The following is a 26,129-nucleotide window of genomic DNA, read 5'->3' as shown; positions in this document are numbered from 1 at the left end:
CTCCTCCGTTTCTGCTGCTTTCAGTTATGTGACGCTGGCTCTGAACGAAAACGCGTTGTGGAAACGCGTTTGCCTAGTACTTTTTGACCCACTCTGCTATTATAGTTTTTCAAGATGGCGGAACTACATGGAAGCCTCCGTGGACCTACCCGTCACATGTATAGAAAGATAAGTCAGATAATTGGCAGAGGTATTTGTACACCATTGAGGACATATTTATGAATACAAATATTGATTTTAGATAATAAAATACCTAAAAAACTACACATTGCCCCTTTAAGCGCTCAATTCACATGGATTATTTTTTACGATTCCTTAATTAATTTTTTGAAGCGTTAAAGTGGTAGTTGCGTAGCTGTCAATTATCCACAATGTGGAGAAGATACAACAGGTGCACTTCACTTCAGCAACATTTATGCTAGAGTAGGAAATTTACTACTAAATCAACTTAGAGGAAAACTTTGAACAGCGTAAAGAGTTCAATTTCGGAAACATTATTTTTGGTTTTCGGCTAAATGGACATGTTAAATTCATCTGTAAAACATTTATTTCGATGCAACACAAGTATCATAAATCAGCCGTAGTGTGCATGTGTTGAACATGTCTCATGGACAGTGGAATATACACAGAAAGTGTAATAAACAACAGCAGACTGTAAAATTAAGCATATTTAGAACTTAAAGGGACAATGTGTAGCTTTTTAGGTATTTTATTATCTGAAATCAATATTTTTATTCATAAATATGTCCTCAATGGTGTACAAATACCTCTGCAAATTATCTGACTTATCCTCATAAACGAAGAATTTATTATCTTTATATACATGTGACGGGTAGGTCCACGGAGGCTTCCATGTAGTTCGGCCATCTTGAAAAACTATAATAGCAGAGAGGGTCAAAAAGTACTAGGCCAACGCGTTTTCATTCAGAGCCAGCGTCACGTAACTGAAAGCAGCAGAAACGGAGGAGCAGAGCAGTGAGAGGCGCTTGTTGTCACTGCCCCGTTAAGTCAGTCAGTAATTCATACTTTAACATTTGTTTGTTCGTTGTGTCAAGTTACAGTTTGTTTGAAATAACAAACCTGTTCACCCGAAGGAAAACTCAACGAAGTGCTATTAGAAGACATCCTGTCATAGCTTTTTGGTACATAACAGCTACCGTAGATGCAACACGCATTTGAAAAAGCGAGGCGCTGGAGAGCACAATTCGTTTGAATGCAAAATACAATTTCACTGCTAGCTGGGAGAAATTCCTACACAATGTACCTTCAAGGACTTAAATTTTGAGATTTCAAAAAGTTCATAAAGAGATGATAAACCACATGTCAACCAAGAACGGTTGTGCTTCCCTATACAATATTTGTTGAGCTCTATGTATGTGCGTTAATCAATGTTTATTTGATTAAATTTGTTCATCATATGAAGTGGACATATTTACCCATGATTAAACTTCTAGATTCATATGGATTCCTTTTACAATATCCTTATGATGAACTTTTCAAAACATCAAAGTTTTGCTGGAATGGACTTTCAGTGGAGGGACAGAAATCTCTCAGGTTTCATTAAAAATTGTGTTCTGAAGATGAACAAAAGTCTTATGGGATTGGAATGACATGAGGGTGAATAATTGATGACAGAATTTTCATTTTTGGGTGAACTAAGCCTTTAATAAATGTTCTGTGTTCAGTGCAAATATTCAGTATTGGTCACAGATATCCCTGTACCATCTCCGATATTCCGTTAATGCACTCCTATTGCTAACACACACGTTAACCAGTTGTGTAGACGCAACGCTGATATCTCAAAAATAGCCCTGAGCTGTGGGAGGCAATTAATTGCCATGTTGGGGGAAATCACTTGAATCTTTATAGATACAGAACTTATGTTCAGTCTGTGCACCATGCAAATGCAGGTTTTAATAGAGATTTATAGCACAAGTGAAGCTCAATTCAGAATGTTGATAATGAGGTAGGCAAGCACTGTTTTAACCCCAGTACTTCTCGATTGGTAGGAAAAGAGGTTTAAAGAAGTTAAGAGGTCTAGGACAGAGAGATTAGCATTAGAAATCCCCAGTGCAGTTCAAAAATGAAAGCTAATTATGTTACAAAAATGGAAGAAGAGGGGTAATGGAAGGGGGTGGGGTGGGAGGAAAGCTGGTCAAAGTTAGTGTGGAAATGTAGAGATGAGATGAGGATTCAGCAGACCATCACAGGGCCAAGGAAGGAAAAAGCAATTAATCACATTTGGGTTCATTTGGCGCAAAATTTGGATGAGACGAATGCCAGTGGTTTTGAGTGGTACCCAGAATTCTGACTATTAATGAGTTTCTCAAACTGGGCAAAATGGCGATATTCCACTAACAGGCCACTGAAATTCAAGCCTGACAGAAGAAAACTTGACTCATTCAAAATTATAAATTAACTTTTAATCTCTTAATAATATTGCATACTAAAATATCAAATTTTCAATGTTGGTTTTGGAACTGAAACAAATGAAATAAATTTATGTGCAAAAATCCATGTATTGCTGACCATTAATACATAGAAATGGTATGCACTTGCTCTGGATATGTCAACAGATCTGTCATCTTGGAACTGTCAACATTTCACGTTTATGGTTTATATAATGTATTTTGTGCAGTTAATATACTGCAGGTCATATAACACACTGTATATCCATCAAATTATCTATTATCAGTAGTTCATTATATATTTATACCGATATAAATACTATTTACAATTTAAAACTGTATGGATGATGCATCAATATGTGCCCGACCATGAGTGCCGTGTTTTACATTTCTCAAATGATTAAATGTGATTTATACAACAGTTAGTTCTGGGTGCCAAATTTGATTGGTGGTGTTTCATATATAGTGCTGATATGAAGACATCAGAACTCAAATGTTTCACTATTTGTATTACTCTGCTTGTATGTTTTTTGTAGCTTTCCCAAAAACAAGAGTATGTTGAGCAATGTAAGTGGAGTTGTCAGTGTTTTCTATGCTTCAGGATCATTTAGAGCAGGGTTTCTCTCCCAAGTGAGTGGAGTATGGGAATTTTCTTTGTTGCTCAGGTCCACTCATATACTCTGTTCCATTCTGTTTGTTGCTTGGCAACATTCAAAGATTGATGCTATGGCAGAAACATAATTTAATATTAATGTCTTGTTTATAGAATTGTTGTATAAAAGTAACAACACAATTGTACTGTAGTACTAAATATCAGCTCACCATGTTGATATGCAGCACCGTTGCTATTATACGGTTTTAAGTATAGTTTATGGTTTAGAAAATGTATATCAGAAAAAATAAAACACAACAGCATAATATGACAAGTTAAGATGAAATTAAAAGAAATACTAAATCTGTCATTTTACGAAAGATCAGTGCTTCTCATCGGGTGAGGGGGATAGGGGGATGGTGGGTTGGGGGGTTGTGGCCGAACCCCTGCCCCTTTAATAGTGAAAGCAAATGTGCCCTTTTCGGTTGTATCGCAGTGTCCCGCTGAACGCGATAATAAACTGAAAATACTTTAACATTTCTCATAGATATCCCAGCAGTTTTTCAAAAGAAACGTGAAAAATAAACTAATATACTACTGTACTAATACTTGATATGCAATTGTATTTTATTTTATTTTACAGTGCAGTGATTACAACGCGTCTAATAGATAATAATACTAATGATAATAGTAATAATATTTATATTATTATGATTATAAAAAGAAAACAGTGTGAATGTAATGTGGACAGTATCACAACTAAAAAGAGGTTTGAGTCATTTTCAAGGTCAGGTACAAGCACTGATCTATATAGAATGAAATGCTCGTATCGTCCCATTTTCAAACTTTCAGTACCGATCTGGTAACATTACCGGTTCTTTTGACAACACTAGTAGAAGAATTAAGTTACTCTTGCCTCGGAGAAAACAACACAGGAATAGCGACAATTGTACATATAAATTACTACTTATAGGGCTTGAATTACAACCTGTGGGCAGTTTTTCTACATCCTTTTGTGAACGTCGTTTTACACTTGTATGCTGCACAGCGGGTCATCTTAAAAGTACCGTCGAAGCTACCAAAATCTGTATAACGGCCGTTGGAGCCCTCTGCTGGTAGGGAATCGTAAGATGGCCGCTCGAACACTTCCGGTGGCTTCACTGCCTGATGGCAGTTTAGAACGTCATGAGCTATCCAGTCATTCTATATAGATCAGTGGGTACAAGTCAATGCAAATACATTTTTGATTCTCTTTAATTTGGTCACTGAAAAGGGAAGCTTTTAATTCCACTTCCAAAGTGCACCATATTGATGCATGTAACTTGTAACTGACATTTATGACAAATCAAATCCTGAGAAAATCGTTAGAAGGGACTGTTCCAGCCTGTTGCAAAGCACATCTGTCAATTTACTTCCAGGCAGATCTTGACCTTTCCAATATGGCAGATGAGCAGACGCATCACTGTAATTAGCAATAGTTTCTAATGTGCAATCTAGGTATTCATATCTACGGTGCTTACAAACTAAGCGTAATTCCTGGGATGAAAAAGATTTCATAATAATTAATAATACTGTCATGCTGTCGGAGCCGATGTGTGGTGTTTAACAGGTTGGAATTTGGTCTGCTATGGGTTATCAAGCCATGGCTAATCTTATTTACACAAACGAACAGTATGAGTGGACATGTTTGACGGACTCACTGCTGGTGAAGAGACAGAGCAGTTAATGAAGCCGACTGACAGATGTTTCATTAAGGGGCATGATTAAAGGTGAATTAACAACACGGCTTCATCATTAGCTGTCATCCAAGCAGATCTATCAAGCAGTCAGAGATGCTCATTAAAAAAAGTAGAGACTAAGGTTTCTCGGACCACATGCATGTCTGTACACCTGTGGCTGCAGTTTAAGTTGATTCCAGAGCTGCGTAAAGCTCTCACAGTACCTTCTCCAGCTCTTGGATTCTGTAGTCTTTTGCTTGAAGGATCTCCAGAACTTTCCTGTCCTTGTTCTCAGCTTTCTGCTTCTCTCTAGTACAGCACAGATTGAACAAAAGAGCAAAATTAGTGGCGCAGGCTGCCACAGTAATGGATTACAGAAGAGGGTGAACTGATCCACTGGCCTCAACGAATGCTGTAGCCATTCACATTTGAAAATCTATTTGGGATGATGCAACAATGATGCTTGGTTAGGAGATAAAACACTGCAGGATAGACTGGATGCTCTGGGAGAAGAAACAGGCAAAATTGCCTTTCAACCACTCAGCGCGTTCTCTAAGCTTATTCCGCAGAGGGACAACAGGGAATGATGGGATATAACTCCAGTCTCCAGGTATCAGTAATTATCGGGATATCAAAACAGGAACACTACTCACTGGGGAACACAAACACTCCTTTCCTTTCAGAATCTAACCCTCTTTAGTAGGTGTTTGGGGGGAAAAGACAAAAGAATCACAATTGGGGCAAGTTTGTTTGAACAGCCGCCACTCACCTGGGATCCTTCTTTCCCTGGTTCACTTTTTCAATCTCTTCCACCCTTTCTCATTCCAACTCTCCCTGAGGACATCTGACATGATACGGCTCTCCTCAGGGTACACCTCTGCCTTGAAGCTTGGTGATGTTAACCATATCCCAAGCCAAGCGTTCGCTCACTACTAGACTGGCCAGAATTCCCAGAAGCCTGTGTGCTTCACAGAGTCAGCACAATTATCATGTCAATCTCCCGTGTGGCGCTATGCTGATATATGCACACGCCCTCAGGTACATGTTGCCAGTTCTTTGAGAAGCAGCTTGGTTAGTTGGCTGTGCCTGAGGAAGGACCTCGTGAGAGATACGGGAGAACTTAGCCTGGCTGGTGCTCTTTTAATTATCATCGCTTTTAGATCAAGGAACATATTTTCTAAGCTTGAGCTTTTGGTCACTAAAAGTTCTACCTATCTCTGACCTTTTATCAGGTGGCAGAAAGGTTTATTTAATATTATCCAAATAATGACAGAGCCATGCCAGTGGCCTCTATTTTCTCCCATGTGGAAAATGTGGCTCTATCTACACCTCATCATAATAACTTAAAGAAAAAAGCCATGATAATGGCAATCATTCAGCATTGCGAATTTGTTCTCTTTTTTTTCCTCAACACGTTCCCATGCCACATTTGTAGCTCCCCACACCCTCTTTGAGGGTCATAAGTCGTGTTAAATCTAGTGTATATCCCTCAAAGAGGAGTTTTTTTAGCGTTTAGATGGGAAAAGAGGGAGGGAGTCTATGAGGAGGATAAGAGGGGGTTTAGATCATCATCTGCTCTCGGGTTCTCTCATAACTGCGTTCAACGGCGCAGCCACCCAACACACACCCCTGCAGAACCACTGCGATGTGTGCTGGCAAATCAGAGATTTCTTTTGGCAGAAACAGCATTTATTTCAAGTCTGAGACGTAAGAGCATTATGATTCAACAGAAGTAAGGAACTGGAAAAATCGGTCACTTTACAATGCGACTCACCTTTCCACTACAAGACTCACTGCCTGCGTGAGGTCTGGACTGGCCACTTGAAGCCGCTTCCAAAGTGACCACACAAACTCCTTGTCTGCCTATTAGAAGCAAATACAACAGTAATACAATTATTTTTGTTGGGGATGCTCAAAAGTAGCTTATAAAAAGTAGTTTAAAAAGTAGCAACTTCCAGTTCTGAGTTTCTCTTTGTATTCATTTCTTCCCAACATACAGTATATGATATATATTGAAATATGGTCAATGATATACATGCCAGGTTGTTTGATATCAGTAAATTATATCATAGTGTCGAAACTGACCATCAAAATGCATGAAATATTTATGTTCTAACAAATGAAACAGAGAAAAATGAAATCAGAGAAATCCTGTTCATAGAGAAAAGATTGAAGAGTCATACAGAAACAAAAAGCAAAACAAAACTAAATAGAATCTGAACTCATTAGTTGCCTAAAGAAGAAAGTGGTGGCAGGGAGCCATGCAAGAAACACACTTACAATTCAAAGTGTCTTTGGGAAAAAATGGCTTTCAAAGATTTTTAAGCTACATTACATTTAATGAGAGACATCTAAAAACTACATTTTCTGACATTAATAAAAAAAAATTGAATTATACAAGATCAACTCAATATAAAATTATCTGTTAAATTATGTCCACATCATTATAAGATTAAAGTCATAAATCCCTACAGAATCTGCTGGTGTCCAATTAGTACATGCATTTTAAACCCTATTCAAAAGTGTCTAATTAATTATTTACTAAATGGTGCAGGCAGACCTTGGTAGACCATAGGCTAAACATACAAAGTAGCATGTGGGAGAGGGAGAGGGAGAGGGAGAGGGAGAGGGAGAGAGAGAGAGAGAGAGAGAGAGAGAGAGAGAGAGAGAGAGAGAGAGAGAGAGAGAGAGAGAGAGAGAGAGAGAGAGAGAGAGAGAGAGAGAGAGAGAGAGAGAGAGAGAGAGAGAGAGAGAGAGAGAGAGAGAGAGGCTGTGCAAATGAATAGAAATAGAGATCTCACTGATCCTAGTCTTCATTGTGTTTAATGACAAATTAAGAAAAGTCCTCCATCAAATAGGTGGTCTCTTCACAAGTGCTTAATCTCACTACATCAGAAGATTGAGCAACTCCCACACATTACAGGGATTTTCTCATGGCATGGAAGGTGTTTGATATGTTGAAAGGCAGTCGTATTGATGAATTATTTATCTTATACAGCAGACCATGAATGCTCACTGGATGAGTTCACTCATTGAATGTTGCTATTTATACAAATATTAATAAAGTAAAACTGCCTCCCTGATAATTCTTAGGTCCACTAGAAACATTTTGCAGTTAATGGCAGTCGATGGATGGGCATTGTGCCTTTTACATAAATGATATGTGATTCTTTATACATACACGCTTTTCATTAGAGGTGAAAAGGGAGAAAAATCAATTGTGAACCACAGGCAAGTGAAAAAAGACAGTCAATCGACATCCTCTGATGATGTAAACCTATTGTAGGTCAGAGTAAGTCTTACATTGTTTTATTGTAAGTAGAGGCTACCCACTGAGTAACTGACAGCTCTTCTCTATTAGTAGTTACCAAAATCTGTGGTAACGTTGTCCGGGAGTAAGTGCTCAGAAGTGCTATGTGCTCAGAAATGCACATATATTAGTAATATGTGTCACTTAACTTGTAATTACTTAATGATTACAAGTTTGAGACACTATTGACAATGCAGGCATTTGTTTTTAGGCACCACCTGGTGGGGCTTTAACAATATGCAGGATAAGTCACATGAGTTTAATGTTTAATACACAGAGGACATATCAGATAGAAGTCTGATCATCTTTGCACTGCAATTGCACACAAAAAATAAATAAATAATTAAATAAACAAATCCTAAGGAAGGGCTATACAAGCTTCTGATGTGTTATCTTAGAATATTTGATTATTAGCTTATTGTTGCATTAGTGGAAGACGTGGAAAACAATAAGAGTCACTAAAGCCAGAGACAGAGAAAAAGAGACAAATGAAAGATTACTTTGACAAATAAATGGTTTAATATACCTGGCATTGAGCGAGGTCCTCAGACAAACTCGTCACCTGTTCCTCAAGGAGCAAAACACGTTCATTGTCTTTTGAGTCCATGAGTTCCTAACAGAAAAGATTTAATTTATAGCATTACGTAGTTAAACAGTATAGATAGGTAGATGGATGGATGCCTTACTAAAATTAACCATGGTTTTACTACAAAAAAAACATGGTTACTAAAGTTAAACCATGGTAACCACACATTAAACATGGTTTTGCCATGCTAACTCTAGTTTTAACCATTGTAGTAAAACTGTAGTTATACAAATAATAATGAATCTTCCAAAAAAAAACAACTATGGTTCCTACACTTTTACTATAATAAAACCAGGTAGATAGATAGATAGATAGATAGATAGATAGATAGATAGATAGATAGATAGATAGATAGATAGATAGATAGATAGATAGATAGATAGATACTCTGTGTAGAGATAGGTCTCGGACGATGACAGCTGAATATCGGGCGAATGAGCAACACGATAAATAACACACACGAAGTTAGTTAGCCTAACACTCTCCATAGATACTGTATCAAACCACAACAAACAGTCACTTAATAAAGCAATTCACTAAAACATTTAAATCATATGAACAACTACAGAAATAATCCATTAAAAAATGAGTAATAAGACAATAATAAAACAGCTCGGTGAACCAAAACAACTGCTCGTTTAAAAAAAGTGTGTTTTCTAACCTGCAGCGCGTCCTTGGATTGGATACTGCTGAACTTACAGTTTATGTAAAGTGAAGATCTGCAATATTAATTTAAAGACCATTCGGATCGCATCTGACATGATGAAATCATGTAGAAGGCTAAAACGGGAAAAGAGAAAACGGACCTCATCAAAGAGAAAATACTATCAAACGCCTGGACTGTTTCAAATGATCGCGCCAGTTCCGTGTTTTGATACAGAGCCGTTTACCACCCTTCACGACAGCCCGAAACACTTTACGGTTTTCTGGTCTCTATGGACATTCTTCATATATAACATTACCATTTTAATGCTATCAGTATTATACACGGAACATATTACTAAATGATTTAACTATTCTAATATTTGATGTTGTTGACATTCACAGGCAAGACATATTGATGCATAAAAAGTATAAAATAACTATTAGGCTAATTAAACCTTCCTTAGGCCTATAAATATCTTACAAAGTAGTTTCCATGGTAATTATAGTTTCCAATTAATAAAAACAGTTACTACAGCAATTTTTACAACTGTAAATCATAATAAATTAATATGAGGGGAAAAAAGCTTCCTTCTTTCTTTCAAATGGTTTGGTTAATATCAAGTTGCCAACGTTTTATTGTAGTAAGGATAAATAACCATATTATTTAGCAAAAACTCAAAAAAATGTGGTTATTAGCTTATATTTACATTATAGCGATATATTGCTGAATTCCAATGGTAAAATGTTAGCCAGTAAAATGATTGTTCAGCATATTGAATATTACCATATCACTCATAGTGCTCAATTACTCCAGGTGTGCAGCACTGTAAGTCAAATACCTATTTCTCAATGTGCCTATTTAAATAAAAAGCTCCTAAAGAGTCTACCAGGGTTGTTTATCTTGTTCACACAATATAAATGATCATTTAGCCTGTACTCTCGTATCATTCTGATTTCATTAAGGTACATCTATTATTGCATTTTTTCATTGCATAATGGTTGTATAATGGAGTATAAACAACAGTGCCTGTCCTCATTGGCTAGAGTCACATCATAGTCAAAAGGCTAGATGATTAAAACCACGGAAACAAGATTAGACAGATATAAAGGAGGTTGCAGGAGTGCAACAGACAGCAGGTCATCTGCTTTGGAGCTTGAATGCTCTCTTGCTCCAGAAGAAGTCAATTGACTTAGCGTGATTAGGCTTTTCTTTGACCCGCAAACAGTGCCTCTCATTAGGATGCTCATTTGAGCTGCGATTTCAGAGGCAGTAGACTGGCTGGTAATTTGCAACATCTGCCCCTTTTAGGAGTGCAGACACATGGCACTTTTGAATCAACTTTTTCTTTCTTGCTCAACAAAGCCCTTTGTTTACTGACGATGGTTACCAGTCATCCATTCCGAATGTGATTTTACATGCACTCTCTGGCACTAATATCAGTTTCCGTTCAAACAGCAACAGCGGCCAAACGTCACAAATGTAACATGCTCCATTTACAACCCCCAAGGCCTGTAAAAAGTTCAGATCAACAGACAACCACGCAAATGTTGTTCAAGTAGGAAATAAATGTTGTAATTTTTCCAGTTATCTATTTAGTTTAAATCTGGATTCAAAAACAGAAAAGATAAATAGAGAATAAAAATAATTAGCCTATAATAAAAACAGAATATCCTTGAGTGATCCTATATGCTGTACAACACATTCAAATCATTTCTTACCTTAAAGGTATGAACTTTGAACTTTTTTAAATCCTGTTGTTATTATCATTTAATTTTTAATTATTTAAAAAAAAATTTTTACTCTTTTTTATTTGTTTTGTGTATTTAGGTTTTAAACCTTTCTTTTATTCTTCACTTGTTGTTCTTGCCTTTGTATTTAGAATTTTATTTAGATTTATATTTTTTTACTTTTAGTAATTAGCCTACTTTTATCTAATGCTTTAGTAGCAGGAATGTGTGATTTTAAGCATTCAACCTTATATCATAACCTGTCAAATTCCTATCCTGTCTTTTGTCTTTGTTGCTGCCACAGTATTTTTAAGGTGATGTCAAATAAAATTATTTCATTTAACTCATCTGTTCCTCCTTCTCCATGTCACTAAGAAACAGAGATGTATTCACACCGAATCACCATGCAGCACATAAAATCAGGAAGCATTGACAATCCCTTGGTGGGCTGAGTAGGCAGAGCACGGGAAGTATCTCACCACAGAGGATTGGGAAAACCCCGGTTCTCCGCCTGCAATCCAAGGTAGGAGGACTGTCATCTGCTGAGCGTTTACCTTTGATAAAGAGGGGAAGAAAAGAATGTCGCACTTTATAATGCTATAAAAACATACAAGACGCTCGATTTGTCAACATGCTGGCTGCAAACCTGGCAGTGTCACTTTGGAATGGAAATGAGAGGCATTTTAAAGAGGAGCACAACACATCATTTCCCAGAGGATGAACATGTGGGTGTGCAAATCCAGTTGAGATAGTGTAGATGCTTTAAACTTGATTCTGTCAGTTTATGTGCCCCAGGATATTGGTTTTTAAAAGGGAAATAGAATTTTATCCTATCCATCTTCCCACGTCCATTGTTTTATCCTGAAATGTAACCAAATTACGTTATGCAGGTTCTTTAAAAGTTTGGAGTAAATAAATATGTAATAGGATGTGCATAAACCAAGTGTTAATGACAAAAAAAGACAATGTATGATAATAAGGGATAGGGCATACCACATGATAATAATAATAAACAAATAAATCTAATCTCACTTTATAATAGGTGTCTTTAACTACTTTGTGTAAAAAATTGAGTATTGAGGTTGGATTCAATTAAAGTTAGGAGGTTCCGTGGCATGGTTGGGTTATGTGACTACAGAAATTAATCACATATGTAACTATATAACGCTATTTTGGTTACAATTTATTTTAAGGTGTCTTTGTTAAACTGTAATTATACATTTAAGTACTGAGTAATAATAAATAACAACATGTCGAGGGTTAGAATTAGGGTTTGGTTTGGTTTAGGGTTAGTTGCATGTAATCATGCATCATTTATAGTTATTACTGCATGTAACATGTAACAATGACATCGTAAAATAAAGTGTTACCAGTATTATTTTAAATATTAGTACAATGGAAAAACATAAACATACAAAATAGGTGCATTGGCTCTGATGATTAATTATTTTTACAAAACTATTTGTAAATATAGTTAAAGTGGGTCCTAAACTCTTTATTAATATAATTCTCTGTAATGCAACTGCAGTGAACCTAAGGCATTTGCAAAATCCAGCTCCTTCATAGCAGCGACAGTCAGTCATCTATTCTGTGGCTTCCATGGCATTCAACCTACAACCTCTCCACTTCTCCATTGGCAAACCTGCCATCACGCGCCCATCCGCTTGCGTGCAACACACCCGGAGCTCCCACAGAATGCTCTGCATCCCAGGACAAGCTCCACTGTTGAGCATTTGTCCCCCGTGCATGAGTCTCTGGCTCCATCTGATGACCTTCTAACTGTCTTTACCAGGCAGTGGGTTTGGATAATGAGGGGATTGATAAGTGGGCTCTCTTCCTGTGGGCGATGGGGGGAGAAAGGGGAGCCTGCGGGGTGGAGGGAGCAATGCTTGCCCCATGTGTCTCTGTTGAATTGTGGGAAAAAGGAGCGAAGTGATTCCCCTACAGGCTGTATCAGATTTCCCCTGAGAGGATCATGCTGCTCAAATAATGTGAGCCTCTGGCAAACACAGAGAACCTTTTCACTCCTTTGTTTTTGTTTATGCTTATGAATGTGTGCAAAGGGGTGTCCATGGCCATTATCATCTGAAAGTATGGCGTCAAGTATAGCTAACAAATATGTACTTTGTTTCCTTCTACCGTGAATCAATGTTCAAGCTAGGATGTTTAGGGAAAGTTTACACAAGACAAGAGATCAATGGCAAAAAATGACTTCCTTATTGAAGGTGAAAGGCGAAGTTGGAGCGAAACGTGCATGGCCTCCTTCCAGAAGTCAAGCGACACCATCAGCTTGACATTTTCCTCAGTACCCACAAACAGGAACTACGTGTGGCATTTATTGAACAGACACACAGTCTATGACAGCTGATGGCCGTCCCAAAGGACCAAAACCGGTTGAAGGTTCAATAGCTCATCATCAACTGCCCTTTGAGTAATTAGACAACTGGAAGGGGTCGGACATAAACCAATACTTATATTCGGGTCCCACAGGTGGCTTTTTGCAGCTGATTTCAGAAAGGAAGCTGCTTTAATGTCATGCTTTTCTTGAGCAAATAAAGGAGTCAAGCTGCTGAGTTTATGGACTCCACTTGTTCATTGCACTTAGAGGATGGTTTGCCATATGATGAGGACATTTTATTGACTACATTGAGCTTATTTCATGCAGAGTAACAATATAATTTTGAAAAAGGATTATGAAATTGTTTTCAAAACAATTTAATGGCACTTCAGTACAAGTTAGAAGTTACATACAACATCAAAATGAGAATTACTCATTCCAAGACTAATGATAGGAAACTGAACCCACGTGAACATGCGAATGTGTCCATTACTCATAATTCTTTTAAGGTCTATCTTCTCTGTTCTGTTGTTTAATATCAGGGAGCAATGTACAGTAATATCTCATTTAATTAGGGATTTAAGATCTCTAACTACCGGGCATATGGTATTTACTCTGCCATGGCCTTGCACATCAGATGAATATGCATATCCTGGGAGTGTGTAGCTTGTTACCCTAGAACAAATTCTACACAAGTTTAATCCCTGATCTATTATTTACCTCTTGACCAAACATGTGAGTGGGGCTTGTAGGCACTCAGCTTGATCAAAATGAGTGCCTTGGGATTTAGGGTCCAATGGAGAAGTCTGTCATTTTACTTTCCTCAGCTTTCACTCTTGAGAATCAATCTCTGAGCGCACTATAGGAAAAAAGAAACAAGTCTATTATTAAACATTTATAAGCGCTATGTTCAGACAGTCTGGGGACACAAGTTTGGGAGATATATGAAATCAGTGTCCTCAAACATCTCTAAAGCAAACTATCTTAGTGATTTGTGTGTGTGTGTGTGTGTGTGTGTGTGTGTGTGTGTGTGTGTGTGTGTGTGTGTGTGTGTGTGTGTGTGTGTTGTAGGGGTACTCTCCTTTAAGTCAAATTGGGTAAAACTGGACCTGATGAACATTAATTAAGGAATTATTAAAAACAAGGACAATAGTCTGACTCTAACACATTCAATATCATTGATTCACACCGTAATAAAAAAATTCTAGCTCTGTCCAATTGTCCTAAAGAAGGCCTAGTCGTAAAGTCATTGCACATTTCAATTTAGGTCATTTATTCTGTTAAAGACAACTATTACAAATGCCCCTTAATAGCTGTTGGTTTTGTTTATTAAAATTAAATTTTACATTAAATTAAAGTGTGTAATGTAATAATTATTGTTAGGCCTATTATTATTATAACATTTTCAGTAATTCATTTTAAATTGTTTACTTAAAAATTTTAGAGTCTGGGTAGAAATGTAAAAAAAAAAAGAAGAAGAAGAAAATAGGCCTATATTCAGTGTCTGCATGATTTTTTAAGGGTTTTGTTACAGAGAGATAGCTCTTATCATAACATAATGGTTAGTCTTTACACCAGCAATACTAGAACATGACCACTATAAAATAAAAAAACTCCTAAATATACTTGAACATAATATAATATAGCATACTATATAACATAACTTAAAATTAACATATATTACCTTAACTTGAAGATAGTGTATAGTGTAAAATAATAAAAGAACATAGTGTAAAATAATAAAATATCTTATATAAATATAAGATAATTAACAAAAATTACAAGATGATAATGTATTATCAACTATACTAGAAGATAATGCACAACAAACTACACTAGAGAAAAATATATCACCATGTTCCTTCGGATGTAATGCAGCAGTCAGAGAGAGCTGACTATGCAGAAGAAATAGCCGGGAGTGAGTAGACAGTCAGTTTTCTCTTCCCGGACAGCCAGAGATTTACCCCGCTGCTTGAAACTACCCACCCACTTTAGTCCCGCTTCAGTCCCGGTGGAGTGTCTTATACGAGCGGATCTGGAACAGCGGAACCAGCGCTGGGCTTCTGGATCCACCGAAACAGCTTATATTTCAGCCAACGTGCTTCTTTCGCTTTACTGAGACCCGGTACTTGCGAATGACGAGAGCGCAGAATGACTCCGTTTTTTTAAATCAATGTTTTATAAACGATAAAGGACTGTTGTTCTCGTTGTTCCCAATATTATTATTGGTTTAAAACTGAAAGGACAGACATAAAGTTTTGAGTGAGTTTAGAGAGATTTACGTAAAGAAGAAAAGAGGGAAGAGGAGAGAGTCCCCCCACATGAGGGCGAGATCTGACTGAACTTCATTCTGCCATTCACACAATATGAAGAAATGGTAAGTATGAGCGATCAACAAATGAACACTTTACAATAACTCTCATTAATGGCATAAACAAACAGTACTGTACAGTATAGCGCTCATTACGATCACTACACGTACACTTAAATAGTTGCAAATGTCATGAAACTTTGATAGCCTACTAATAAATCTGTTAACCGGTATGACTTACTGAAGTTTATCGAAAGTGTTGGTCAAGAAGTTTAATCAGAAAAATCTAACGCCTTGAACATGTTTACAAACTTGCTTTAACAAGCAAGTTAAAGATAAACTGCTTTACCTGGGGATTTCTTTCATCTCAATTTGTCCTCATTAGCCTACATAAAAAGCACTATATGAGTGCCCAAGTCGCTTATGTAAAAAAAAAAAAAAAAAAAAAAAATTATTATATATATATATAGGTCTATATAATAAAATACAATCATAGGAATAAATCAAAACGTTAATAGGTTATGTATCAAATAGGTCCAATTTTAGAAGTATCATCTGTATTTGTAACTCATCTACAACTATAATGGATACATATCAAATAGCCTAACATACAATAACAGAATTTATAAATAATGTAATATAGATTTGTTTGTTGAAAGAATATCCTTAATATCCTTTAAAACATATGGTGGAAACATATCCTTGAAATTAAATAAAATGACTTCACACAAATGTTTATGAATTGCAAGACAAAATTATTCAGCTTTCAAACCTGGTTTTAAATGGCAATAATCATCATGATTTACTTTCAATGTATTTTTGTACATTAATCATCCGAACAATACACAAATGCAACCAAATTAATTCATTTAAAAATGATTTTCAGATTTATGTGCAACCTGTTGGTGATGATTACAATATTTTCTATCATGCCTCTTTTTTATCATAATGTTTATTGCTTTCGTTTTTCTGAAAAGAGAGAAAGTGATTTATAAAGGCAGGTGAACACTGAGGTATTTCACTCTCAGTGAACGCAGAGACAAGGAGGAGATATCGCTGAATATATGCAATTTGAAGAAGAAGAAAAAATCCCTGTTACTCTAGAGAAGGATTTATGATATTGGCGCTTTAAATTATTATTATTATTTTTTTTTTTGTCCTAATCTCAGCGGCTGTCTGTGATGGGGCACAGTTGTTCAAGTGCTGCAGTCAATAATGCCAATTTGCATTTTAAGAGTGTCATTTGATGACTTTTATCTGCACGGCTCCCCGGACTTTTCTGGACACTTAACATTTCATCTGCTCCATGTCAAGAGTCAAACACAGTTATGTCCCCCTTCTCTATCTCTCTATCCTCCTTGCTCTCTTTCTCTTTGTCTTTCTCAGTTCCATCTCCTTTTTTCTTAAAAAACAACAACAAGCATAGGTTCAGGGCAGGAGTATGGGAGAAATGAGAGGGTGTGTGAGAGAGATGGAAGGAGGTGGTAAAATGAAGAGGTGCTTTCATGTTGCAGGCGCAGTCTAAGGCTGAACTTGTCAGCTGTGCTGGTGTGATTCTCCAGGGGCCCTGGCAGAGTAAGAGGGTAGATGATGGTTAGACGGTTCAATAAACGCATGGACAGGTAGCCCTAGTGACGTCCCCTGGAGACATTGTCTTAATGAAGAGCAGGTCCACTTAGCCCTGTGTTCTCTGACCCTCTGCCTACTCTCTCTCCACACACAGATACACACACAGACACACACACACACACACACACACACACACACACACACACACACACACACACACACACACACACACACACACACACACACACACACACACACACACACACACACACACACACACACACACACACACACACACACACACACACATACACAGCTCTCTTCAACCTCTCTGTGTTGGTGACACATGTAAAATTGTGTATCTAAGTAGAAATGTAGGACTACTTAAAAAAATTATTGATAATAATAATAATTTGTGCTCCTTGTATTAAGTCAAAAAAGAAAAGCCTTATACTAGTGGAACCTGTAAACGAGAAAAGTGGAATAAAGAGCACTGCTGAAACTCATCCATGTCCACACTGATACAAACAGTATGTTATGGATGGATGGGGGAGATGGGTACGACAGGTTGGTCATAACACCAGCAAAACAGTTAGAATATCAGAGAATAGTGTTACTTTTATGTGAACAGACGGTTCAAATGTCTTTTGAAGTTTTGTACATTTGCTGTTAGAGAAGAGGCATTTTCTTTAAAAAAGAGCCATTTTTTCCCCCCTTGTCCATCTGTGGATTCTTGTGATGGGCATTATAAGTGAATGTGTGGATGCATGACCTGAAGAAAAAGACTATGAAATTGAACTAAAACACTGACAGTTATTTCATTGAGAGACCAGAATGATAATTAAAGAAAAAAAAAAAAAAAACACATTGTATATGTTTGGTAGAAAGACTATGAAAGAAAAACATGCCGATACAGAGACCATTTTAAAATCTCATTTCAGTAATGAGAACTTGTTACAATAATTAGGCTTCATTGTTTATTGTGTATTGTATTCTGTATTTTCTAGCAACGTCACAATATATAGTTGGATCACAAGTGTTTTTAACAATTGTATATGAATTGATCAGGAAATATCATACATTATAAGAAATGTAAGATTTAAATAAAATACAGAGGATTACACTTAAATACAACAAAATATTGTTTTACATGTATTGATTTCCAGAGGGATCATAGAAATGATGTATTGTTTGTTGTTGCAATAATGTTTTAGGTTTTGTGGTTTTGTGCTGGTATGCACACAAGGCATCATCACTAAAGTGTCCAACAAACACTTTTTTCCTTTAAAAATAGCATTTTAAATTTTTTTTCTACAACAAGAGTATGCGCTCTCTGTTGTATTTCTATGATTCATTGCCAAGGGTATTTTGTTGCGGGATAGCTGTAAATGTTGAGGTAAAACAGAAATACTCTAGTGTGTCAGCTGCTCGAACTGGATTGATGACCCGAGGAAATGATAGTTTAAGGGTAACCTCTGCTCTCTTAAAGAACTAAGACAATAATTCACTTCTATTTGTGGAGAGAACCAAGCTGGGCTGGGGATGTTGTGGATCTACAAGCTAGCACAAAACAGAAGCATTGCAGTGACTAAAGTACTCAGTGGGGAGGTGTATGATTATTGTGGGTGATTTATTTTTTATAGTTTATATGGAGGTACTACAGAATAAGATGTTTCACATTGTGTCTTACAAAATCAGCTGGAAACAATGGGATTTTCCTGCAGTGCATTTGTCTCTTAATAAAAAAGAACAGGGATAAACCCAGGAAAGGGTTTAAAAAGTGTCAATTCTGACAGAACTTGGACTAGAGCACTGAAAAAAATAATCAGATATGACAAGATAAGTGGTAGGTCTTAAATAAATCCCCCAGAACTACACAGCAGCACATGGCCACTTGAATGTATGAAGCTGAGCTATATGCTAATTATATATATATATATATATATATATATATATATATATATATATATATGTATAATTTTTAAAAAAAATAAAATAAGTAAAATATTTAGTTTTTTTGACAAACTTTTTTCTTCATTTTTTTTTTTTACTTCACTCTGTGTATTATTGATTCTATGTGGCACTTTGGATTAATTTGATTAAGTTATTGTTGATGATGAAGTTGTTAAAAAAAAATTTTTTTAATTGTTTCGGAAGACCTTTTTAACCCTGTTTCCTGGTGTTTTAATAATTATTAATATAGATACATGCTGGTCCTGACCTAGTCACTTTTATTTTGATTAGTTTTGCTGCGTTGTTTATTAGAGGTTATTTACAGAGAGGTTGGGAAACATACTGCAGTATTATTTGTTACAAACTACGTTTAAAAAAAATTAAGTGCAGTAATTGTATTCATATACTTTTAATTGGTGATGTGTTGATAAATAATTGTATTCAAGTATGTGTGTATGTGTGTTTCGGTGTGTTTATCTGTGCGTGAGTGTGCAGAGAGGGGACAGTGCAGCTTTTGAGCAGACAGAAATGCCGCGTCTCAGAGAGCTCTTTCATGTGACTGTAGCATTCCACTAATGCAGTCACAGCAGCGATGCACAAGACGAGACATGTGTCCCGTCCTCCCTCTGCCATCAGTCTCATCAGTCGCTCTCTGTCTCTCTTGCTTTCTCTTTCAATGACCTTAACATTTATCAGAGAACCCTGTGCAAAATTCCTCTCAGCATCTGTGCAATGAGAGAAGCCAAACATGTTCACACACACACACACACACACATACACATGAACACAGAGCCAAGAACTTTAAACAATAAAGCACACTGACTCTCACATTAACTCTAATTCTCCATTTTTGAGTCTCTTAGCACATACTGTGTGTATATCTTGAAAAAGTAATTGTTTTACTCATAGAATGCAATGTAAACTCTTATATTATAATGTTTTTTTTTCTTGCCGTTTCTTTCTATCCATTTCATTAATTTACGCATAGCCTCTCTGTCTGAGATTGAGGGAACAATAAGGAAACAGCCCCACTGTCACCATTATTAGATTCCTGCTTTCTTTACCAGGCAACCTCATATTAAAAGAGAGAGAGGGAGAGGTGAGGGAAATGAGCTGTGGATAGTTTGTTGAGTGTGTCAAGGACATGTGCCACATGTTGATAGCACTGAAGACCAGGGGTGAGGACGACACAGGGAGGGAGAAGAGGGGTCTGGCCAGACGACAACTCCGCTGGAGAAGTTTACTGATAACACAAACAGTTAGTGCAGGAATTCAGTTTTTAATAGGTGTCTAGAGGAAAGGGTGATGTTTGCTCTCACAGGAGGAACTTGTACACACATATGTTTCTCTCTTAATCTGTATTGTAAAAAACAAAACAAACAAACAAGAAAGCAAATCGCAATGTACCTCATAGTCAAAAGGTAACAGTTGCCTAGTAATCTATACTGCTTAAATATCACTAAAGCCTCTGCTTACTGACTAATTGGGACACTTGTTAGTATTCTTGCCTTATAGCTTTAATAAGACTGCATTTCATTGTGAAGAGTTTAGAAGTTTTTAACTATTTTCATCAGACTTTTGTCTCTATGCTTCAAGAGCATCATTTCATGTTTCTCACTAGCAAAAGGGCTTTGGTGACATTCCTGATTGTGGTCTGTTCTCGTTGTTAGCATCTTTATACCCTCAAGACTTCGGTAGAGCTAAAGATCTTTCTTTATGAAGAACTATATGGAAAACATTCCTGAATCTTTTCAGCAGGACAGTGTGGAAATATGTTTTTCTATGGAGCACAAGAGGAATTATAGAACACGTTCGAATTTTAATACAAGTTAAGCTCAGTTTCATTAATTCATTAATTTATTGCTTGTTGTAATTAACATAATGCCACAAATGCTGTGGATTGATTTTAACTTTCATTGAACCTGGGATATTCCTTTAACAGAATGAAATAAAAATTAAACTTTTTAACACAACATTATTTTGGGCTAATATAAAGTTCATAAATTGGTCAGTCAGTCAACCATTGTGAGGTTGGCATTACGTTTACTGAAGCTACTCCAATAGAATAATATGCTTTAGCACAAGAAACCCTTTGTTACAGATGCTTTGAGGTACGATCAATGTTCATGGATTCCATGAACAATAACTCTCCTATGTGATTGCTATTATTTTTCTGAGCCATTTTAGAGGATGTGTAGTTTTATGACAGTGGCTTCTAATTCCATCAATACAAGCTTGTTCAGCTATTCATCTAATGATAAAACACCATGAGTATCCATCAATGTTAATATTAAATTAAGCGAGTCTTGGTTTCCAAAAAGTTTCTTGCATTTCGAAACTACAGTAAATACTAATATCTTACCTGGAAATCCTTGGGGATAAATGCAATAAAAGCCTTTTTTTTATTAGGTCTTTACTCCTGGCCCTCTCTTTCTTTCTCCTTTGCTACATGCCAGTAACCCAACACCACCAGAAACAAACGAACAGCTCTGGCTGTAGTGAAAATCCTCAAAATGTTTTTCGCTATGAGAGACTTTTTTAATTTCTTTATAACTGTGTGCTATAGTGAAGCGAAGGCTGCTAATCGATATTCTCTTATTTGGTGTGTGGTTTTGGTCAAATATCTCTCTTGGTTGTGCCTCAGGTGAGGGGCAGCAGACTAATAAAGCATGTTGTGTCTCAGGGGCAGAAGCAGGGATGAGTATGGATTAGTCAGTGTACCCTTCCTGTGAACATACAGTATAGCTCAAATCTGGATCTCTCTCTCTGTCTCTGTATGGAAGGCTTTATTCATGTCCTAATGGACCAGAGAGTCAGCACATGTCAAATAGATATGAAGGGGGTCTGCAGAAATGCTCTCCTGCCTGTATGTTTGTCCTTGGTTAAGTCGGATTGCCTGTGGCTGATGTCTGAGGAAAGTTATGAAAGAAGCCATTCTGTTTAGTAGCTCTGAACTCAGAGATTGGGACACTGAACTATGCTTTAGTATCATTTATGGTGTATTTAAAGACAGCTTATTGTAAAGGGTTTACATATGTGTATTATTAAACCTTTATATACTGGAAAAAAACAAACAAATGAAACACCAAAATGATCTAAAGGGTGTCTGAAGGTTTTAACAATAATAATATATACAGATTTGTACGGTAATATCCGGGTTTTCCTGTTTTCTCTTGAATAAATAGATACGCTCAAATACACTTCAAAAGCAACTCAGAGAGACAAAGAAAGAATTGGAAGTGAGACATAAAGTGTGCCACTTGCAAGCCAAGCTGTTATTACAGTTTAGAGCACCCTGTCATAAATACTCATAATTAGATGCTTCCAGAGACCTAATAATTTTACCATGTAACACAAAGTATCTTGAGTGGCAGTCACTTTCCTCTCTCCTCAGCTTTATTTACTGCTGAAGTGAGCCAGTAGTCTTTGTTTCTCCTTATAACTCACTAATGGAAGGGTTGGTTAGTACAGTAGCTTGGCTGATGGCACTCTATATGATTTCTCCTTTCAGTGGTGTCATCTGAGCAAGACCTGTGTTCATGTTTTCACATGTAAACGCCACTCTGTTCCACTCCAGTGCTTCAGGCCTCTTTTATGAGCCTATGAAAATTTTGGCTGCTTTTTTAATGTTAAGAAAAAAAACAGAAAAGAAAAAAATACACATAGCCAGAGCTGCACAACTCTTTCTTTTTTGGCCAAAGGACCTTCATCAAATATCCGTCAACCTAAAAAAGTGTCCTTCACACCATTTTATACTTATTTGCAAGATGTAAGTTCATCTTTCAGTTCTTACTGGCCAGGAAGGGCTACATTAAATGTTAAGAGCATATTGGTATGCATTGTGTCTTTGTACCTTTCATCCAGCATGTCTTTGTGAAGCTTTTGCTGAAGCAGTCCAGGAGTTCTCCCTGTCTCCTAGATCAAAGCTTCTCACATCTTCCGTCCAGGTCCAGCCACAGTCCAACTAGCCTATAATGCCAATTTTAGAGTGCAAGTTTCAGTAGCTCTTCCCAGCTCTGAGTAAATGGAGCATGTTTAGAGTGTCACCCAATGATGCTAGCAGTTGGTCCATATCTTCTTTCTGAGAAGAATCACTATAGTGTCTACTATGGTATGGAAAATTAGACCATGGTTGTGGCTCAAGATCTGCTAAGCCCATGCAGATATGTTGGTTATGTTTGGACACACACATCTTATTTGATGACTTGCAATTAATAATGGGGACAGTCTGCCTGAAAAAATATGATTTGAGAAACAAACACAGGCTAAGACATTTTTCTACAATTTAAAAAAATACCAATAAAAACAACAGAAGGGGAAGGAGAGAAAAAAAAATGGATATGTGAGGTCAGAACTTCAAAGCAGAAGGAAGTTGTAGTGTGCATGTATTGAATATGAGTTCATGGTAAGAGTATACTTAAAAGACTGGAATGCTCTATGTAAATGTGGGACGTAATGACGGGGAAAAACAAAGCATTTCTCACATTTTAGACTGCAAGCACAGTATGAGGAGAAATATATATTCATAAAAAGTGTTACAGTTTAGCCGTTGAGTTCTTTAGATATTCCGGTTCTTTCTTCCTGTGGTAGCATGACAATGCCAGAGTTCTTCAAAAGGCACTTTAAACTTTCCATGTCCTCTTTCATATCAACGTGGATGCAACAGTGTTACTCAGGCCATCAGGCTTGGAGAGAACATTAAACCAGTGCTGGTCATCCTGCTCCTCACAGGTCATTGCGCCCTCAGGCAGGGATACAACTGAACATATGCTACAAAAATACGAATTCTACAGCACTCATAATGGGTTGCTACAAATAAACAGCTTTGGTAACTGAAATGGAACAATAATCCAATATTCACTAAGGCACTGCGCAATGGTAGGTTTTTCACACAGAGATTCTTGAAAATTTCTGTACAAGTTGTTTTCTGGCATTGCATGATTTTGTTCATCCATGCTGTTAGACGTTTTCCCGTATTCTTTGCTTTAATAGAGGGTATGCACATCATGTAACAGTCGGAGGGAGTCACCCACTGAGTGGCAAAAAGACTGAGTGGCAGCATTGGTGTTCAGCTTGAGTGCCGCGAAACACACACAAAACAACTAAAATGGGAAAGAGTTTGCGATTGACTTGTACAAATAGATCCAACAAGAAATCTGGGCTTTTACAGCCAAAAGCTACAGAAAAGAAAAGAAAATGGATTCACAGAAACATTAGCCCATATTGATATTGAAAAAACAGAATATCCATTGATGTCATAATATCCAAAAGTGACATAAAAGTCATTTTTATGCAATCTTGAAGTACGACCAAGCATCAAGTCAAATTTGTTAGCACTTCACAATACACATCGTTTCAGAGCAGCTTTACATACAGTCATAATATTATGTCTATGATGGCTTTGTCACTAGTGCTTTAACAAAATTTAGGGCTGGGAGATATGATGATATATATAACAAAGATACAAGCGATCATCCAGATTTATATCTACCTTTATTGTATTTATAGTGTTGTCTAGCAGATAAAGCTCTCACAGGCTTTGCTTTATGTATTTCCCCAGCATCAAAACCAGGTACATATAAATGTCAGGAAACCCAATTCCTGGCGAATGTCAATGTCCAGGACCACAGGATCTTTGGTAAGTTGTAAGGAACACTGTCGAGTCCAACAGCCTTTAATTTTAACTGTTAATTGCAGTTTCCCCTATTAAATCTAGTCATGCTGCCGAATGTTTTGCCACTCAGTTCAGCTGAGGGGGTGTGTACTGGCGTGAATGCGACGTCAATGAATACCCTCTATTCACACACATCCTGGACTGGCCCGTAAAGACAGAGTGACATCACTATATGGCATCTACCGTATGTGTTGAGAAGCCCCGCTCTTTCATCTTTCTTTTTATGTTAAACAACTGAATTGCATAAGGTACCACTAAGCATAATTTTGTTGTCTGCACGGATTGTCAGTAGCCCCTTAGTCTCGGTATTTTTCCAGTTCACAGCCATTGTTATTTTCTTTTTACGCCATTGTTCAAACTTTCCCCTTCTTCCTTTAGTCAAATAGTCATAAAATACCTGATATCTGTTCACACTCACATGCTCCGGAATTAGTCCCGATAATGTTATAGGGTCTTGATACCAAGATCGAATTTTCCAGCATTCTGACTCCAGTTTGCATTCACATAGAAAGCTCTCCAGCGATTTGACTGTAGTTTTCTGAAATCCAGTGTGAATGTAGCTTATTGTATTTTAAGGGAATTTTGTTATTTGGACCCCAATATAAGAAAATGTTTGAGGAACATTAGAAAAGCTTTATGATGCTTTATAATGAACAACATTTAGCTACTTCCATTTAAGGCTGACTGACTTCACTCTTTTAAAGTGGTAAACAGAAGACAGCATTCAACAACAATTCAGATTCAGTGGTCCACAGAACCAGCATTTGTCTCTGTGTCCCAGCTAATGATCTCCTTTGTGAATTCGTACATGACAAGAAGAGTGCAGACCCAACCAATAAAACATGATACAGTACACAAACATCTTCCTTACAGTCCAGAGGGGCATGATTGCAAACCAAGTGGACATCAGAGAGAAGACATTTCATTGAGGACATATAGTAAATGGTTCATAAATGTTCAGGTTTAAAATTAGCGTTTCATGTTATTTAGCTGCACAAAGACTGCAATGCGAATGTGTTTTTACGATTCCCTGTGGTAGTGCAGACTCTGAATCTGTGAATAGGTTGCATAGGATGAGTCTATTTAATCGTCCCGTCACCTACGGGTTTTCTTTACAGCCCCTGGCAGCTTTGTAGTCATGTGACTTAATGTGGACTCTGGCTCATGGGCAGGCCAGGGAATTGTACAGTTATGATTTCTGAACACACTCACATTATAATCAGTGTAAGGCTTACTTTAGCCCCTAATCCTTAAGTGGATAAGCTAAGCTTTAATTAGGCTAATCAGCAGTATAATT

The 26,129-nt window shown here is 37.0% G+C and overlaps 2 protein-coding genes across 8 annotated transcripts in view; one reads left to right on the top strand and one right to left on the bottom strand.

Moving 5' to 3' along the window:
- The window catches only part of cntln (centlein, centrosomal protein), a 178,794-nt gene extending 163,174 nt beyond the window's left edge, over positions 1 to 15,620 (bottom strand). The window contains exons 1-6 of one of the 4 annotated variants that reach the window (XM_077232326.1): positions 15,312 to 15,620; positions 14,046 to 14,184; positions 11,467 to 11,541; positions 8,555 to 8,641; positions 6,493 to 6,581; positions 4,943 to 5,027 (exon numbers count right to left, since the gene is read on the bottom strand). In XM_077232326.1, the coding sequence (XP_077088441.1) occupies positions 4,943 to 5,027; positions 6,493 to 6,581; positions 8,555 to 8,641; positions 11,467 to 11,541; positions 14,046 to 14,060 (351 nt within the window). In that variant the 5' untranslated portion in view covers positions 14,061 to 14,184; positions 15,312 to 15,620. Of the gene's footprint in view, positions 1 to 4,942; positions 5,028 to 6,492; positions 6,582 to 8,554; positions 8,642 to 9,275; positions 9,533 to 11,466; positions 11,542 to 14,045; positions 14,185 to 15,179 lie in introns of those variants that run through there. The other 3 variants (XM_077232325.1, XM_077232328.1, XM_077232327.1) reach the window with 3 other exon arrangements.
- Positions 15,568 to 26,129, top strand: part of bnc2 (basonuclin zinc finger protein 2) — a 324,547-nt gene continuing 313,985 nt past the window's right edge. For 3 of the 4 annotated variants that reach the window (XM_077232321.1, XM_077232324.1, XM_077232322.1), the window contains exon 1: positions 15,571 to 15,702. In XM_077232321.1, the coding sequence (XP_077088436.1) occupies positions 15,700 to 15,702 (3 nt within the window). In that variant the 5' untranslated portion in view covers positions 15,571 to 15,699. Of the gene's footprint in view, positions 15,703 to 26,129 lie in introns of all 4 variants that reach the window. The other variant, XM_077232323.1, reaches the window with a different exon arrangement.

The sequence above is a fragment of the Siphateles boraxobius genome, unplaced genomic scaffold (assembly GCF_051911475.1).
Source record: "Siphateles boraxobius isolate OS27281-9 unplaced genomic scaffold, OSU_SipBor_1 17, whole genome shotgun sequence".
In the NCBI taxonomy this organism is placed as follows: domain Eukaryota; kingdom Metazoa; phylum Chordata; class Actinopteri; order Cypriniformes; family Leuciscidae; genus Siphateles; species Siphateles boraxobius.
This window is presented reverse-complemented; position numbering and strand designations above follow the sequence as displayed.